Source organism: Gossypium hirsutum, chromosome A06 (assembly GCF_007990345.1).
Source record: "Gossypium hirsutum isolate 1008001.06 chromosome A06, Gossypium_hirsutum_v2.1, whole genome shotgun sequence".
In the NCBI taxonomy this organism is placed as follows: domain Eukaryota; kingdom Viridiplantae; phylum Streptophyta; class Magnoliopsida; order Malvales; family Malvaceae; genus Gossypium; species Gossypium hirsutum.
In genome coordinates, this window is record NC_053429.1 from 126,222,666 (window position 1) to 126,242,313 (window position 19,648).

Genomic DNA, 19,648 nt, shown 5'->3' on the forward strand with positions numbered 1-19,648 from the left:
GTCATCAACATACAAGGACACAATGAGCTGTGTTTGCACTCCTTCCTTCTTAACATACAATGTTGGCTCACTAATGCTCCTTTCAAATCCCAAACTGATTAAGTAGCTATCAATCCTGCTATACCAGATCCTTGGTGCTTGTTTCAAGCCATACAAGGCTTTCTTCAGCCTATAAACCATATCTTCCTTACCAGCCACTTTGAAACTTTGAGGTTTCTCAACATAGATCTCTTCTTCAAGCAAACCATTAAGGAAGGTTGACTTCACATAGAGTTGGTGGATTTTTCACTGCATCTGTACTGCTAAGGCACCTAGCAGCCTAATGGTGTCAAGCCTGGCCACTGGTGCAAAGGTCTCCAGATAGTTTATGCCATACTTTTGGCTGAACCCCTTCATAACCAACCTTGCTTTCAACTTGTTCAAACTTCCATCAGCATTTTGTTTGACCTTAAACACCCATTTTACCCTGATGGTCTTCCTATTGGCTGGCTTTTAAACTAATTCCCATGTCTGGTTCTTCTTAATCATGTTGGTTTCATTAGCCATGGCCTGTTTCCAGACTGCTGAGCTTCAGCCTCTTCAAAGTAGCTTGGTTCAACTGTTGCTACTTGAGCTCTTTCATAAATCTCAGCCAAAGGTCTAGTGCCCTTGACTGGTTCATCATCAATGTCCATTTTAGGACCATTTTGATAAGGCTTAGTCTAATCTACCATAAGGTCTTCAGAAATAGCCTTTGGCTTATTCTTGTCCTAATTCCAACATGATCTTTCATCGAACAACATATCTCTACTCACAAGCACCTTTTTTGCTGAAGGATCCAAGATCCTATAACCTTTTTTGACTGTGCTGTAGCTTACCAGAATACCAAGTTGAGCATTTTTGGCCAACTTGTCTCTCTTCACCACTAGAACATGAGCATAGCATATGCAACCAAAGACCCTTAGGTGAGCTAGTGATGACTTGAACTCGAACCAGGCCTCGAATGGAGTCTTCTGAGCCAGAACCTTGGTTGGAAGCCTATTTTAGATGTACACTGTAGTGTTAACTGCCTCAGCTCACAAGTTTTTATGTAAATTCTTCTCAACCAGTAGGTATCTAGCCATATCCATCAAGCTTTTGTTCTTTCTTTCACTAACACCATTCTGTTAAGGTGTGTAGGTGTTAGTGAGCTGGTGTTTAATACCTGTTTCATCATAAAAGGCTTGAAGCTGAGCTGAGGTGTACTCAGTTTCATTATTTGACCTTAGGGTCTTAAGCTTGTAGCTTGTTTCTATCTCTGCAGTAGCCTTAAACTTCTAAAACACTGAAGCTACCTCTGACTTGTGCTTCAAAAAGTAAATCCAACAATATCTTGAATAATCATCAATAAAAAGAATGAAGCACTTGTTTTCGTTCAAATATTAAGTCTTCATAAGGCCACACACATCAGTGTGGATTAGTTGCAGCCTTTCTAAAGCTCTCCAGACCTTGTTTGAAGGAAATGGTTGCATGGCTTACTTTCTTAGCTGACACACTTCACAAACTTCTTCTTTCTCAACTGAGTTAATGAAGCTTTCAACCAAATCCTCTTTAGCCAATTGAGTCATCGATCTATAGTTGGCATGGCCAAGCCTTTGGTGCCATAGCTTGAATCCATCTGATGAAATAGTATAGGCACGGTCTAGGCCTTTGTTCTAGTCCATAACAAAGCTTTTGTCTGTGATAGCTACTGTCATGAACTTGGATCCACTGAGATCACTAATTTGACCCTCATTGCCTCTAAACACAACTAAATAGCCCTTTTCAAGCAACTGAGCTATGCTAAGCAAGTTTCTATTAATGTCAGGCACCAATAGAACATTTGAAACCAGCTTGTTACTTGTAGGACTATTAGCATATCTCCCTTTCTTTCTGCCTTAATGAAGTGGCCATTTCCTATCTTCACCATTGTTTTGAAGGTTCTGTCTATTGACTTGAAGATGACAGCATTAGGTGTTATATGGTTGGTGAAACCACTATCTATGAGCCATCCCTTTGTAACCTTTTTTTAGCAGCTGAGCATGAAACTACAAAGACTTGCTCCTCATGGTCACTAGCCTCTTCTACTACTCGAGCTTCAGCCTTTGGCTATTGCGGTTGATTTTGCCTTGGTCTGCCCTTGCTTTTGCAAACCTTTTCAACATGGCCCATCTTTTTGCAATATTGGTACTGCACATCTTGTATGAACCAACAATTAGTCTCTAGATGACTAAGCCTTTTGCAATGCCTGCAGAGTTGGTCCCTTCTTCTTACAGCATCTGTCTTAGGCTTGTCTCTCCAAGTCTTTTGACCTTTGTAAGTAGAAGAGCTCGAGGTTGGCTTGGTTTTGGCTTGGAAGGCACCTTCTTGGTGCTCCTCTTATCTGCTGGCTCTCCTTTGCTCATGAGCATAAAGAGCATTAATCAACTCTATCAATGAGATGTTGGTCAAGTCCTTTGAATCTTCGAGGGAAGATATTTTTACCTCATACTTCTCAGGTAAGGTTGATATCACATTCTCCACTATTCTTACTTTATTGAACTGTTCTCCAAGCAGCCTTATGCTGTTTACCACAGCCATAATTCTATATGAATACTGCTTTACAGTTTCTTCTTCTTTCATCTTCAAATTCTCGAAATCCCTTCTCAAATCCAGTAGCTGTTGTTGCCTTGTTCTCTCTGTCCCTTGGAACTCCTCCTTCAATATGTCTCAGGCCTATTTTGGTGTCTCACAGGCCATGATTCTTGTGAAGATCACATCAGATACACAATTTTGGATGTAAGACATGGCCTTATGCCTCTTTGTTCTTTCATCAGCATGTTGCCTGATCTGAGCCACTGTTGGATTGACTTTAAGGGGTGCTGGTTCAACATTTGAATTGACCACTTCCTACAAATCAAATGCCTGTAGGTAGGTTTTCATTTTGACTATCCAAATGTGGTAGCCTTTTCCATTGAAGATTGGTGGTGCAGCTAGTGAGAAGCCTGATGAAGCCATCATTTAAATGTTGAAATATAACAGGTCCACTGAGATTATAGCTCTAGATACCAATTTTTGGAGTTTTGGAACACAAACAAGCAAGATCAGTTGAAATTTGAGCTACAAGGCTTGAGACTTGCTGAAGAAACAAAAATAATCCAAGAATAGAAAATGAAATAGCAAAGCAAAGAAAATAGAGAGAATATGGATGAAAATCTGATAACTTTCATTAACATTGAACAATTTCATAATGCCAATACATAACCAAGCATTCAGCTTGTCAAAATCAGAATAAGGTCACCTAATTATACCTACTACCACTAATACATTAAAACTTGGTAAATCAAGCTTGTACACATGAACAAAGCTGAGTTAACAATTCTCACTATCAAATTACATCAAACTAACATGGTTCAAAATGAACTAAATTACATTACATCAATGTAAGGTAACAAAATGAACTAAAAATGAACAGTTGCACTTGCTTCAGTAGCTTCTGCATGGCTCGGGCTGCATGGCCTGCTTCTTGACTGCTCCTGATGCTACGTGCTGACCAAACTTTAACAAATACATCACTAAATACTACCTACTACCACTAAGTAGCCTACTAACTTGATAAACATTTCTTGTACACATGAATAAGCTGAATTATCAGCTCAATCATCACCTAAACCCATCAAAACATCAACAACTAAGTTCATTTTCAACCAAACTAAGCTACATTGCAACTAAAACAGAAAATATGTTGCTGCAACATGCACAATTGCTGCAACATGCATAAAAAAGTTGTATGCACTCAACAAAAACATAACAGCAACATGGTTGGCCATTTTCAACAAGTTGGGATACCAAAACCAAGTCAAGATAATGGTTCTAAAGTTATTTTTACTACTCGATCTTTAGAGTTATGCAGCGAAATGGGAGCTCGAAAGAAAATTAAAGTAGAGTGTCTAAATACGGAGAAGGCTTGGGAATTGTTCCAAGATAATGTTGGGAATGAAACTCTCAACAGTCATCCAAATATTCAAAACCTAGCTAAACAAGTAGCGGAAAGGTGCAGTAGACTGCCTCTTGCACTAATTACAATCAGTCGTGCCATGGCTTGCAAGAAATAGTTGAGGAATGAAAATATGCAATTGAGATGTTGAAGTGATGTGCATTGTCAAAAATTGAAAATGAGGTATTTCTGCTTTTAAAATTCAATTAGGATAATTTGCCTAATGCCACAATGAAATGTTGCTTCCTATATTGTTGTCTATATCCCAAAGATTATCGTATTCCCATAAAGAGATTAATGGAGTATTGGCTTTGTGAAGGGCTATTGAATGAATTTGATAGAATTAGTGAAGTTCAAACGCAAGTGTAATAAGCCAATTTTGGCCTGGCCCAAATAAACCAATTAAAAATAATAATAAACAAACACTAATAAAATATAAAAATCCCAAAATATTTTTTAAGAGTCCACTTACAAATTTATAACCCAAACAAAATGGCCCAATATCAAACCCAAATTACCTAACCCAATAGCCCAAATGAAACCCTAGCCCATTATAAAGAAAAGAAAACAGCAGCAACCCTAGCACCCAAGCATGTTGCCACCGAACATTTGGCCTCCCCTCGGCCACCACGCCCTTGACCAGTGCCATTTCTCCACGCACGCCACCCGTCCACTCATCCCACGCCTTTCTGACATATGCAACAAGAAGCAAATGCGAAGACAGAGAGCAATACACAGGCAGTAGAAGAAACCAAGCAAAAACGAAAAAAAATATGAAGTGGATAGTCATCTTAATCGACTAGAAAAGCCCGATTCTTCTCATTTGTATTTTTTTACGCACACATATTAAATAAAAAATAGATTAGAAAAGGTGATATTCCTTTTTTTATTTTTTTATTTCAAGTTTTATTTGTTATTCTTTTATTTATTTTTTTACTTTCGAAAATAAAAAGAAAAAATAAAAGAAAGAAAACCTTACCTGAGACCTGCGACTTCATCGTCAGAGGTCCCTCATCTGGCGTCGGGATCAGAATGGGGGGTGAGGGTTTCTATTTTCAGTTCTTTTTAGGTTAAATAGGCAAGGCCATCGAACCAGTCTTGAAACGGGGCTAAAAGCCCATCTTTGCGCATCGTCGGCCACCGGATACTGTGGTGGTGCGGCGAGGGAACCCGATCGTCGGCCAAAGGGGAAGGGTTGAGAAGATTTGGGTGTTTTATTTCGTTTTTTTTAAATATGGCTGAATGCATTTTTTCAAAAAAAAATTACTTTTGTAATGGGTGCAAAATGACGCCGTTTAGGGCCTGTTTGAGTGACTTCAAAACGGCGTCGTATAGGGCTATCCATGCGCAACCCGCGACCCGACCCGCCAGGGGGGAAGACCCGCGTGTTTTCTAAAAATGGGAGAATATCCGCGTTGGTCCTTCCGTCTTTTCTGTCTTTTATTTAGTCCCATTTTGCATATTTCTTTTTTCTTTTTTTTTTTAAATTTCGCCCTATTATTTTTATTTCATTTCTAATTTGATCCATGGCCTAGACAGTTGAAACGCGGTGCACTAGGACTAGGGATATTGTCTTATTTTGTCCTCGCGAATTTCAGTGCGTTTTATTTTAGTCCCTAGTAGCCCTTTTTTTATTTATAATTGGCACCCTGAATTTTGTTCCGATTTTAATCTTGTCCTTAGTTTGTTTAACTTGCTTGTTTATTTATTTTTTAAAAAATCTGTTTTATTATTATTCATTTTAAGTTTTTTTATATATTATTTATGTTAAAACCTTTTTATATATTATTTATTTTAAAGTTCTTTTTCCACATATTATTTATCTTAAGCTTTTATACGTTATTTTAAATTGTTTTTTATAAACTATTCATTTAAGGTTACTATATATATTATTTTATTTTATTTTAAATTGAATTATATATTAACTATTTTAAGCTATTTTATACTATTTACTCTAAACTTGCTTTATATATTATTTTAAACTTGTTTTTATGCATTATTGTTTTATTACTTGTTTTAAATTGTTACCTTATTTTAAACTATTTTTATTTATTTAAAATGGTTTTATTATTATTTATTTTAGGTTTTTTATATATTTTTATTTTACACTTTTATATATATATATTATCTATTTTAAAATTATTCATATATATCATTTTTTTTAATTTGTTTTGTGTATTATAGATTTTAAAATTTTTTTCACTTTATTTATTTTAAACTCATTTATTATCATGTTAAAATTTGTTTACATTTTATTTATTTTAATTTGATTTTTACTTTTTTAAAAAAATTATTATTTAATTTATTGGTTTTTATTCATTGATATAAGTATTTAAATGATGAATATTGTATCACTACAGCAAAATAGGCTTTTAGCGGCGCTTTTAGCGGCGTTTGGACAAAAAACGCCGCAAAATATGTACATCAGTAGCATTTGAATAAAAACGCCGCTATAGATCAAAGCTATAGTGGCGTTTGTCAAAAAAACGCCGCAAAAGATCACTATTAGTGGCGCTTATGTAGAAAACGCCGCAAAAAATAAAGCATTAGCGGCGTTTATAAAAGAACACCGCAATGGCTGACACATTAGCGGCGGTTGTCAAAAAACGCCGCAAAAGTGTTGAGCAAAACGGTGCCATATGTTGGTGAGCTCTTTTGAGGCATTAGCGGCGTTTTACCAAAAACGCCGCTATAACTTCAAGCATTAGCGGTGGTTTCTACAAACGTCGTAAAAGTATTGAGCAAAACGGCGCCGTGTGTAGGTGAGCTATTGAGGCATTAGTGGCGTTTCTCGTAAAACGCCGCAAAAAGTTCAAGCATTAGCGGCGTTTTTGTAAAAGCGCCGCAATGGGTGAAGTATTAGCGGCGTTTTTCTAAAAACGCCGCAGAAGTGTTGAGCAAAACGGCGCCGTCCATTAGTTAGCTATAGGGGAATTAGCGGCGTTTGTTTTTAAAACACCGCAAAATGTGAATTAAGGTTATGAATTTTAAGGTTAATTTAGAGTTTTAGGGTTTATGATATAATGTTTATTATTTTGGGTTATGGTTTTATGTTTTAATTAGAGTACTTTGAGTTTGGGGTTTACTGTGTTTTAGGGTTTAAGGTCGAATTAATATTAATATTTATGGTTTTAGGGGTTATGCTATTAGGTTATGATTAATGATAAAAAAATTAATTTATTTTAGGGTTTTGGTAAGCATTAAGATTCTATTTTAATTACTTTTGTCCCTTGTTATATATATATATATTAAAACTTGTAATATAAATTAAGATTCTATATTTTTAGGGTGTAAGTTTAGGTTAAGGGTTTAAGGAAATGAAACTATTAGCTAGAAATTAACTGAAGAACATTTGGATTTTACTAAGATTCATGCTATTTTGTACATACTCATATTATTTAATATAATAATATAAACATATATGTGTTTTAATTTGTACTACACTAACATTGGCCACACGAATTCCCAAAAATATGTCTACGATTATGGTTTAGGGTTAACAATTTTTAGAGTTTATAGTTTGGGCTTTATGATCTAGGAGTACTTATGGTTGGTTTAGGGGTTAATGGTTTTGGGGTTTAAAGTTTAAGGTTAGGGATTTTGTGTTTGTGGTCTAAGGTTTAGGGTTTAGAGTCCCAGGTTTAGGGTTTCAAATTTAGAGTATAATTTTGGATTTTAATTTAGAAGATAAATGTTAAATCCCAAATAGCTAAGATGAAAAGTGGTTTAATGTGCAATTGTGTACATGAACTGTAATTTGATCTAGATCTTGTAAAATATTTACACATTATGTTGATATAAATAGCATCATGTTTTTATTTAATTAATTTATATGCATACATAATATGTATTTTAAAATGTGTATTAAATGAAAGTTAAAGTTTTAGATATAATTTAAAAGAAATTCTAAATATATAGTTTTAAATTTTGATCAATTTTTATAAAATATTTAGGTATTAGCGGCGTTTATACATAAAACGCCGCAAAAGATAGGAAATAGCGGCGTTTTTTCAGAAAACGCCATAAAATATCATTATTCAGAGTAAAACGGCATCGTCTCCTCTGAATAGTAGTGGCTTTAGCGGCGTTTCTATAATAAACGCCACAACTCGTATTAGAACGGCGTCGTTTTATAGTGTAGATAAAAGAGGCGTTAGTGGCGCTTTGCGGAAAAACGCCGCAAAAGGTTTCATTACCGGCGCTTTGCTGAAAACGCCACAAATTTTCCTTATTTGAAACGGCGTCGTTTTTTCTCTCCTCAGGTTTATGCCCTTTACCCGAAATCATTTTTGTTTTTTGCTAAGTCATTTTCCCCCATTTCGTCTCTTTTTAATTCCCTAAATCCCTAAAACAGAAAACACCTATTTCTTTCCCCCCAAATCATCCCCTAAATCCCCAAACCCGAAATCCCTAACAATTTCCCCAAGTCCCCTTTTTTCCCTTAATCTGTTCCCCCATCCCCGAAATCCCTAACTATTTTCCCTTTCCTCTCGTCGACGGTGATATGCTTCGTGGGTATGAAAAGGTTAATTTTTGAGTCCCCTTCAAATTAATGTGTAGTTACTGTATTACTTGCCTTTTTTTTTGTTTGGGAATAAAGCTTAATTGACTGAACTTGCTATTTTGAACAACCACTTCTTTTCTTGATATGTAGTCTGTGCTGGAATTTTCTTACGTCTTCTTCTCTTGTAGACTTCTCTGTCATTCGTGTAATTAAATGTTATTCATGGAGAACTTGCAACTTGTTTTTAGCACATTAGCTCTGCTCTGATTTGTCCAGTTGCTATAGTAGTCTGGGAGTGATTATGCTGAGGCCATGTTGCTTTGGCTTTTAATTTTCCTTGAAGTACCATGTATGAAACATATTAATAAGACATGGACATAGAGGTATGACCCTCTAAATATGGTGGTTCAGATCTATGTCATTCATCTAACGTAGCAACATCGAAAGATTAAATCTACATTTCTATAAAATTATATCCTCCAATGGCAGCCCTGGAAAACTTTTCCTTTATTTCCAAACAAATTGCTCTTTATCTCTCCCCTTCCAATAAAGCATCCAAAAATGTTGACCCACTACGGATCTGCTGCTTTTTCTTGACCCTTTCAAAATCCATTCCATTCAATTCAATTCCTCCCAATTCTTTGTAAGTTTTTTAATCGTTACATTCGATTTTTTTCTGAGAGATCTTCACAAAGTTTCAAGCTTGTTAAGCATTTCTTTGATCTAGAATAGATAGTAATTATTCAGCTATACCCAAAGGCTCATTTGTAGAATTAGAAATGCATAATGAAGACCACGACTTTAGATCCCAACAAAAATCGCTCCTCTCTGATAATGCATAATGGATAGTAATTACTTGCCTTTTTGGCCCTTAACTGGTGGAGCTGTGGTTCTAAAGGTACTCTTATCTATGTATTAGGTTTAAGCAACTCTGTTATGAACTGAAACTGTTGAGGTAAGAAGGGTGCAACATTGCAGGGGTATTCAGTTATTTTGTTATGAACTGAAACTCTTATCTCCAGCCCTGCGTGTTACAAATAAAAAATGCTATAACTTTTTAGGTTTAATGTAATTTGTTTATCATGAGTTGTTCCTCTAAACGTTGGTCATGTTAACATCAATTGTCAAACTGTTGGTAATCATCTTGACAAGTAATGAATTTAATTCTGTTATTGGCGACTTAATTTTGGCTTTGTTGAACTCCTCCTCGCATGCAAATACATCCTCCATGTTGTGGCTTAGCTCCATGCTCAGCTCCTTAGCATCACCCATAGAAATTGCATTAAGGATTCTTTGTTTGCTTTCTAGAATGGCATTGTAGTTATTAATACAACTTTTAAGACATAAAGGGAGGAGTCTTGAGGTAGGGGATTCATTGAAAGCTCGTAAGTCTTGTCTAACGCTTCCTTGGTCTTGTTATGAATTGCATCAATCTCAACTTTGAGAATAGACATAGAGATCATGGCAACATTTTCATTTAGGAATGGAATAATTGATGTTAAACATTCGATGGGGTAGTCAATTTCTCCACAAATTTTTTGAAGCTTAGGATTGATGCCGATAGATAATATAAAAAATGTTTGGTCTTCTTGGGGTTTGGAAATTATCCAAAGGATTTATTAATTTATTTATGTATTTCATAATACATAAACAATAATATAAATTTGGTTTTTATCGTTAATTTAAATAATTTATAGCTTTTTGCTTTGGAAAATTCGTTAATGGATCATGTTTTTAATTCTTATTTAATTCTTGTTTATCCTTAGATTATTTCTTTATTTCATGGCTGTTCATTGTTTGCAGGTGTAATTTAATTTGCTAGAATTGACTCTTCCATCCAATTTATACTTTCTAAGAGGTATGTATATTTAATTTGCTAAATCTTTATTTCTAGGTAAAATATCATGGTGTCATGGGGTTGCAAATGCTGGTCCTCATCCATTGTTCAAAGTTCATAAAGTTAGAAACGTCTAATGAAAATTTCTTGGCCAATCAGTTCCATTGGCTAGATGGTTTGACCCATATTATCAGATCTGTTTGTTTTTAGCCTATTGTCTGTAATGTCTGTCAATGAGTTTCTTCTTATAAACTTCTTTTGATTCTTAGGCTCAGATGTGAATGACTAAAACATTTGCTTCCCCCATTTTCTTTTTCCTTTCATATGATTTTTTTTAACACTTAACTTATGTTGGAAACTTCTCTTATCACATTACTTGTTAAGGCTAGAGGCCAAAGTTTACTTCTTGCTAATATCAACAATCTTTTACAACAAGATTTTGATGTGCTGCAACAATCTGTTGACCAATATTTTCATGATTAGCTTTTGCAAACACTGCAGCTTGTAAACTTTTACTTATGTCTAAATATGGATGTCATTTCTATCCCTTTTTCTATATCTAGGAAAACTGACATGAAGTTTATTTTGACTGGATTATAAATATATGTAATGTAAAAACATTTGCAACAACTGCTGCATATTTTTGGGCTGAGAAGTTTATTTTGACTGAATTATATCGCAAAACTGACATGAAGTTTTACTAAGGATTACTCACATTATGCCTTATATCAATTTCCAATTTAGATGGTTGTAGTTTGAAGATGATCTATTTTGGTACAAATCAGTTGGATTTTGTTGACATTTAATTTTTAAACTTTTTCAGGGTCATTCTTCTGTATCTGTTTCTGAGACGCAAGTAAGTTTTATTATTAATTAATTTTACATTTATGTTCTGTGTATTGAATCTAATTTGATAAATCAATGCATTACAGGGAGCAAATGAAAAAATGATTAGCCCTTCAGATTGATAATTTTTGTATCAGTTTGTTAGCATCCTTATCAAGTATCAAATGCCTATCTGTTACTTCTTGTACACTGCAGGTTGGTTATATAATTCCTTCTTGTTTGGGTTATTCTGTCAAGACTTACTTAGTATTTGAATTAATTTTGTACAAAAATATTTTTTTGACTGCTTTTAACCAACACCTAATTTTTTCTTCCCTATTTTTGTACAATGACGATTGTTAATAAATTTAATTATTACTATAATAATTATATGAAGTAATATATATGAAGTAAAATTATATTGTATACTAAATATGGTACATATACTCTAATTCCTTGTGTTTTGACTTTTAGGATATAGTTCCATGTGTCTATATTAGTGAATTAATGTTGTATATGTTTCAGTTACTGCTTCCTGCTCCTCTTGCAACTATTGGTTCAACTGAAGCTGCCATTTAATCTTCGAATTAATATTTGGTACTGATATAGATAAAGTTTTCATATTTGCTTAAACTGAAATATATTTGGTACTACTCTTATAATCTTACATGTGTCTGTATTAGTGAATTAATGTTGTATGTATTTCAGTTACTGCTTCCTGCTCCTCCTGCAGCTATTGGTTCAACTGAAGCTGCCATTTAATCTTCGAATTAATATTTGGTACTGATATAGATAAAGTTTTTATATTTGCTTAAACTGAAATATATTTGGTGCTACTCTTATAATCTTACATCTGTTCTAGGTACTATCGAGCACCTGAATTAATATTTGGTGCAACTAAATACACCACAGCCATTGACATTTGTTCTAGGTACGTATAGGTTTCGTTGCTAAGTTTTTTTCCTTATTTCTATGCATTTTCACTTTAAATTACTTCACAAATATTACTTTTTTGACTTCAGCCTCTGTTTGCTGGTGAGAGTGGAGTAGACCAGGTACGTTTTATTAAGGTACATTTTATTTCAAAATTCTAATCAATAATAGTTTTATCATGATGATTTTGGAAAAATTAATATTTTGGGGTTGCGATTTTGTAAAGATTTAATTGCTGGTTCTGTTTGGAGCAGAACTATTTTCTTACCAAATTAATTTTAAATATTTGGTTCAACTTAATTATTATTTGATTCAGCTTAAGTATGAATAAGTATGAATTAATTTTATTACCGTGTAGCTTGCTTGTCCATTAAAATTACAACAATGGATGACCTTCTCTCCAACCTTATTTTAAATATTTTAAAGATTCAAAGTATATAGGCTGGAAACCTGACGGGTTGCCTTATATCGAGCTGCAAGATATAATGGATCCTCCTAGGTGTAACAACGCCACGTATGATGAATCTTAAAAAATTCAAAAAGACTTGAAAAAAGTTCTATCGAGCTCATTTACTATTGAATATTTATTTCCAATTTACTTATAAAAATTAAACTACGATTCTTTTTTATATTATTATATTCAAATTACTATTTTTTATATTAATAATGTTTGATTTTAATATTTAAATATTTTAAAGATTCAAAATATATAGGCTGAAAACCTGACGGGTTGCCTTATATCGAGCTGCAAGATATAATGGATCCTCCCTAGGTGTAACAACGCCACGTATGATGAATCTTAAAAAATTCAAAAAGACTTGAAAAAGTTCTATCGAGCTCATTTACTATTGAATATTTATTTCCAATTTACTTATAAAAATTAAACTACGATTCTTTTTTTATATTATTATATTCAAATTACTATTTTTTATATTAATAATGTTTGATTTTAATATTTAAATATTTTAAAGATTCAAAGTATATAGGCTGGAAACCTGACGGGTTGCCTTATATCGAGCTGCAAGATATAATGGATCCTCCCTAGGTGTAACAACGCCCCGTATGATGAATCTTAAAAAATTCAAAAAGACTTGAAAAAAGTTCTATCGAGCTCATTTACTATTGAATATTTATTTCCAATGTACTTATAAAAATTAAACTACGATTCTTTTTTTATATTATTATATTCAAATTACTATTTTTTTATATTAATAATATTTGATTTTAATATTTAAATATTTTAAAGATTCAAAGTATATAGGCTGGAAACCTGACGGGTTGCCTTATATCGAGCTGCAAGATATAATGGATCCTCCCTAGGTGCAACAACGCCACGTATGATGAATCTTAAAAAATTCAAAAAGACTTGAAAAAAGTTCTATCGAGCTCATTTACTATTGAATATTTATTTCCAATGTACTTATAAAAATTAAACTACGATTCTTTTTTATATTATTATATTCAAATTACTATTTTTTTATATTAATAATGTTTGATTTTAATATTTAAATATTTTAAAGATTCAAAGTATATAGGCTGGAAACCTGACGGGTTGCCTTATATCGAGCTGCAAGATATAATGGATCCTCCCTAGGTGCAACAACGCCACGTATGATGAATCTTAAAAAATTCAAAAAGACTTGAAAAAAGTTCTACCGAGCTCATTTACTATTGAATATTTATTTCCAATGTACTTATAAAAATTAAACTACGATTCTTTTTTTATATTATTATATTCAAATTACTATTTTTTATATTAATAATGTTTGATTTTAATATTTAAATATTTTAAAGATTCAAAGTATATAGGCTGGAAACCTGACGGGTTGCCTTATATCGAGCTGCAAGATATAATGGATCCTTCCTAGGTGTAACAACGCCCCGTATGATGAATCTTAAAAAATTCAAAAAGACTTAAAAAAAGTTCTATCGAGCTCATTTACTATTGAATATTTATTTCCAATGTACTTATAAAAATTAAACTACGATTCTTTTTTTATATTATTATATTCAAATTACTATTTTTTTATATTAATAATGTTTGATTTTAATATTTAAATATATTTGATATCATAATTTATATAACTTACAAAACGTACATAACTTATATAACTTAGATAAATATATAACTTACATAACTTACATAATACTTAAATATATTTTATATCATAATTTACATAACTTACATAACTTACATAATACTTAAATATATATCATATAATACATAACTAGTTTACGGAATTTACTTAACTTACATAATACATAAATCTATAGTTGAAAATCTCGCAACTTGCCTGAATTAGTTTATACCCATTAGAGACTTAATATTTAGTATAATGATATGATTTAAATCAATTGAGAACATTTAAGTAACTGTAATATGTTGTGAACTTTAGATTTCAAGAACTACAAAATGGATAGGAGTTGGATGAAATTGTCAAGGGTAAGCAATGCCTATCAAAATGGAGTACAAACTTTTCTAAATTTTGCATTTCAAAATGCAAGCCAAGAGAATATGATTCTTTGCCCGTGTAAAAAGTGTGGCAACATCTACTGGCATTTTCGTGAAGTTGTCTACGAACATCTAATTGTTGATGGCTTTATTTGGGGGTATAACAAATGGATTTTCCATGGAGAGTGTACATCTAATGGAACTTCTTCAACTATTAATCCGACTTATCCTGATACTGATTACCATCAGTATGTTAGACAAGATGACATGGAAGATATGTTACGGGATGCATTTAATATGCGTAGTCATGGTGAGCAATCGTTTCCACCTGACTTTAATTTTACTGGAAATTTTTTTTGCGAAACGGGAACAAGTGCACCTAATGAGGAGCCAAATGAAGAAGCGGCTAAGTTCTACAATTTACTTAATGAAATGAATGAAGAACTTTACGAGGGATCAAAATATTCGAAATTGTCCTTCTGCATTCGTCTATTTCACTTAAAATGTTTGGGAGGGTGGACCGGAAACTCTTTTACAATGCTGCTAGAGTTTCTAAGAGAGATGTTTCCGTTTGCAAAAATTCACCAGTCTTGTCAAGATATGAAGAGACTAATAAAAGATTTGGGCCTTGGGTACGGTAAAATTCATAGTTGCCCAAATGACTGCATGTTGTACTGGGGTGATCAGAAAAACCAACAATCTTGTCATGTTTACGGTAAGTCTCTTTGGATGAATAGTAATACAGAAGATGTGAATACGGATGAAGGTGGGGCACAGTTAAGAAAGAAGCCAGTCAAGGTCTTGCGATATTTTCCCCTGATACCAAGACTTCAAAGGCTTTTCATGTCCTCAAAGACATCCGAATCTATGAGGTGGCATAATGATCAACGGACCGATGATGGATTATTAAGACATCCTGCGGATTCTTTAGCTTGGAAATCATTTGACAGTAAATTTCCAAGCTTTGCAAGCGATCCTCGGAATGTAAGGCTTGGGCTAGCAGCTGATGGCTTTAATCCATTTAAAATCATGAGTACTTCGTACAGTACTTGGCCTGTAGTGCTTGTTCCTTACAATTTGCCTCCATGGATTTGCATGAAGCAATCTTCATTTATTTTATCAATGATTATCCCTGGAGAGAAAGGTCCCGGAAATGATCTTGACATCTATTTGCAGCCACTTATTGAAGAGTTAAAACAATTATGGTCGGGTGTTGAGACATATGATGTATTGAGAAAGGAGAACTTTAATTTACGTGCAGCTTTATTGTGGACAATTAATGATTTCCCGGCTTATGCTAATTTATCGGGTTGGAGTACTAAAGGACGTTATGCCTGTCCTTGTTGAGCTGCGCAAACTTGTTCGAAGTGGTTGTATAATGGGAAGAAGTTCTCTTACATGGGCCATCGTCGGTGGTTAGATGAAAATCATAAATTTAGATTTCAGAGGACTCTATTTGACGGTACTGAAGAGTACAGAGGAGCTCCTGAGTAGACCGTTGGATCTGAAATCTTGTTTATGTTAAAAGATATCAACTTTAGTTACGGGAAGATGAATCAACCACCTATCACGCAAACAAGGAGAAGATCGAGGGATGAATCTGATGATAAATCTGACGAAGAGGATGATCCTAATGAGGCGGAGTTGTGGAAGAAAAGGAGTATTTTTTTTGAGTTGCCTTATTAGGAGCACAACATTTTACGCCACAATCTTGATGTCATGCATATTGAGAAGAATGTCTGCGAGAACATAATTGGGACAATTTTAAATGTCGATGGGAAATCAAAAGGCAATCTTCAGAGCTGACTTGATTTAGTTGACATGAGAATCCGGCGTGATCTTCATCCTCAAGTAGTGCCGAATGGGAAATATCGGTTGCCGCCTTCTATTTTTTCAATGTCAAAGAAAGAGAAAGAAGTTTTCTGCATGGTGTTGAAGGATATAAAGGTCCCAGATGCGTATGCGTCAAATATATCTCGATGTGTGAGTTTCAAAGTCCGAAGATTATATTCATTAAAATCACATGATTACCACATCTTGATGTAAGATTTACTCCCAATTGCTTTACGGTGCTGTATGTCAAAAAATGTAACGTCCTGTATAATTGAACTATCCAATATAATGAAAGCTATTTGTGGCAAAGTTTTGAATGTCGGAGAACTTGAGAAAGTACAGGATCGAGCGGCTTTGACTTTATGCAATTTAGAGAAGATCTTTCCACCTTCCTTCTTCACTATTATGGTGCACTTGGTAATCCATCTCCCTCACGAAGCAATCCTTGGTGGACCGGTTTTTTATCAATGGATGTATCCTATAGAAAGGTGCTAATTTATTTCTCAAGTATTCATTCATTCACCTCTATACATTTAGTTACAGCTTTTGATAAATATTGTATATCGTGTTTAGGTTCCTAAGCAAATTGAAGTCATATTGTTGCAATAAGCGTTATCCAGAAGGATCAATTGCTGATGGCTACTTGGCAGAAGAGTGCATGACCTTCTGTTCTAGATATTTAGAAGATGCTGAAACACGATTGAATAGACCAAGTAGAAATGCTGGGCTCAATGATCATGACTTGGCCGAAACTTATTTATTTCGAAGTTATGGAGAACCAATCGGCAAAGTTGAAATTGTAGAATTAGATGATATATCGTGGATACAGGCACATCGATATGTACTTTTTCACCACGATTCAATTGAACCGTTGCGCAAGTAAGTTATAAAATTGTCTTACATATTCGTCGTTTTGATTTGTTTATCTTCTAACCAATTAGACTTGTTTTTAATATAGTGAGTACAAACAAATTTTGAGATCTCGTGCACGCTCTCGAAGATTACAACATCGAGAGATTAATAAGTTATTCACAGAATCTTTTCATGAATGGTTAAGTCAAACGGTATGTAACTAAAGTTAATAAGTTACATATAATCGCGAAATTTAGTTAATCAAATAAGAATGTTTTTACATAATACATTTATAATTATTTAATTTACTTTCGATTCAGTAGGTTTGGAGTGGGAAGGACGTCAATGACAAAATTAAATGGCTTTCCCAAGGTCCGAACAGAGTAATAAAAAGATATAGTGCCTTCCTCATCAATGGATACAGATTTCATACAAAGTATCGCGAGAGAATGAGGAGAACTCAAAATTGTGGAGTTGTTGTTAATTCTTCAATTACAAGTTATGCTAGTGATAGGGATAGTAATCCGGTTGAGGGTAATGTGGAGTATTACGGACTTCTTACCGACATTATTGAGTTGGATTACTATGGCAGATGGAAAGTTATCTTATTTCAGTGTGATTGGGCTGATGTTAATACTGCTCGAGGAATTAAAAAAGATCAATTTGGTTTTACAATGGTGAATTTCTCTCGCTTGATTCACACTGGACAACAATTGATGGACGAGCCATATGTATTTTCCTCTCAAGTGAAACAAGTTTTTTATTCGAAAGATCCAACTGATGAGGGTTGGTATGTTGTACTCCGGAACACCCCTAGAGACTTGTTTGACATGGGTAATGGAAGTAGAGATGACATTGTCGAAAGATCAGAAACATTACCTTTTCCAGAACAAAACTTAGATGAAAATATCTAGTACTAGTACACAATATCAATGGGTTCGAGATGATGTGAATGAAGATATTTACGAATAATGATGTAGTAAGATTTTACGTTTTTTTAATTATATGTAATATTATAATTTTAATCTTGGTCATGTTATATAATTTGACTATTTTATATGTACTATTACTGTTGTAATTTGTTACTAAAACTTTAACTATTTTATGTGTATTGCAGGAAAAATGCGTAGAAGAAGATTACGTGGTTTAAGTATTGTCCAGAATACTCCAAATTCAGAAGAAGGAAATAGTGAACAGCAGACAGTTGTTGGATCTTCGAATATGCCAGAGACACTTGACGAGCCTAAAGAATTTCAAAGTAATGTTACGTTTATTTTACATGTGTTGACTTTTATTATTAATTTATTTGTAAATTTTAATATAATAATAGTATATCATTTTTCAGCCGAAAATGGTGGGACGCGCAGAGCTCGAGGACGTACACTACTTAGTGATTTATACGACTTAGATCCTGCCGACCGTGTCAAAGTAAGTAGAAATACTTATGGCCAGCCTGTTGGATCTGAAGCTCGACTTTTAGCAGGCTATATTGGCATTTTAGCACGAAATGCCAATATGTTGCCCATCAACTACGAATCATGGCATCACATGCCTGATAGCAACAAAAATCAGGCTCTCGCTAATATTAAGGTAACAAAATGTGAATGTTATTTATAATATTTTAGTTTAAGTTTCATTCATATTTACATTCTAAACTTGTGTTTTTTAGGATAGATTTGCTTTAGAGGTCTCCGATGATTATATCAAGAAGACATTGGGTAAAAAATGGAGAGACAATAAAAGAATTTTAAAAAAACAATATTTTAAGAAAGACATAAGCCTCGAGGAAAAATTGAGAAATGTCCCGCCGGGAATGTTGAGGTACCAATGGAAAGATGCGGTTAGATTCTGGAATTCAAAGAAAAGAGAGGTATTACGTATTTCCAAACTCTTATATATAGTGTTTACTATATACGTAATAATAATTTCATTATGTAGGACCGTGAGCGAGTTGGGATAAGCAGCAGGCAAAAACAAAAATTCACGCACACGGCAGGGTCGAGAAGTTTTGCTTCTGTAGCTGAGGCCGAGGTATTAAAATTTTATTAATTTTTTCAAATATTAATAACTTTCTAATATTAAATAATATTTTTACTACTATATTGTAGGAAGTCAAATCTGGACAAAAAGTTGGGCGCCTTCAGCTTTTTGAGATTACGCATAGGAAAAAAGATGGATCTCCTATGACATCCGAAGCTGGAGAAATTATGGTATATTTACTTAATAATATTTGATTTGTTCTAAATATTTATAATGTTTAATTATAATTGTTTAATTCAATTCATCATTAGTAGTTTTAAATAATGTTATGTTGCATTCCTTTTTATTATATATTTCGTTTCTAACTTTTTAATTGATTTTTTAGGAGAAACTAAAGGATAAGAAGGCGGAATATGAAGCGGCTACTTCGACTGATAGTTCTGTTAATCTTGAGAACAT

At 33.6% G+C, this 19,648-nt stretch overlaps 1 protein-coding gene and 2 long non-coding RNA genes across 3 annotated transcripts; 2 read left to right on the top strand and 1 right to left on the bottom strand.

Moving 5' to 3' along the window:
* Nucleotides 1-2,376: 2,376 nt before the first annotated feature.
* LOC107937336 (uncharacterized) lies at nt 2,377-2,994 on the bottom strand. The gene is made up of 2 exons (XM_016870204.1): nt 2,902-2,994; nt 2,377-2,694 (listed from the first exon to the last, which is right to left on the bottom strand). Exons 1-2 carry the CDS (start codon nt 2,992-2,994, stop codon nt 2,377-2,379), a joined length of 411 nt encoding a protein of 136 aa, XP_016725693.1.
* Nucleotides 2,995-11,652: 8,658 nt separating this feature from the next.
* Nucleotides 11,653-12,195, top strand: LOC121230819 (uncharacterized). The gene is made up of 3 exons (XR_005928967.1): nt 11,653-11,736; nt 12,002-12,070; nt 12,162-12,195. It is a non-coding gene; the product is annotated as an uncharacterized lncRNA (long non-coding RNA).
* A 6,987-nt stretch (nt 12,196-19,182) lies between these two features.
* On the top strand, nt 19,183-19,420 carry LOC121230820 (uncharacterized). Its single transcript, XR_005928968.1, has 2 exons — nt 19,183-19,240; nt 19,318-19,420. It is a non-coding gene; the product is annotated as an uncharacterized lncRNA (long non-coding RNA).
* The last annotated feature ends 228 nt before the right edge of the window (nt 19,421-19,648 follow it).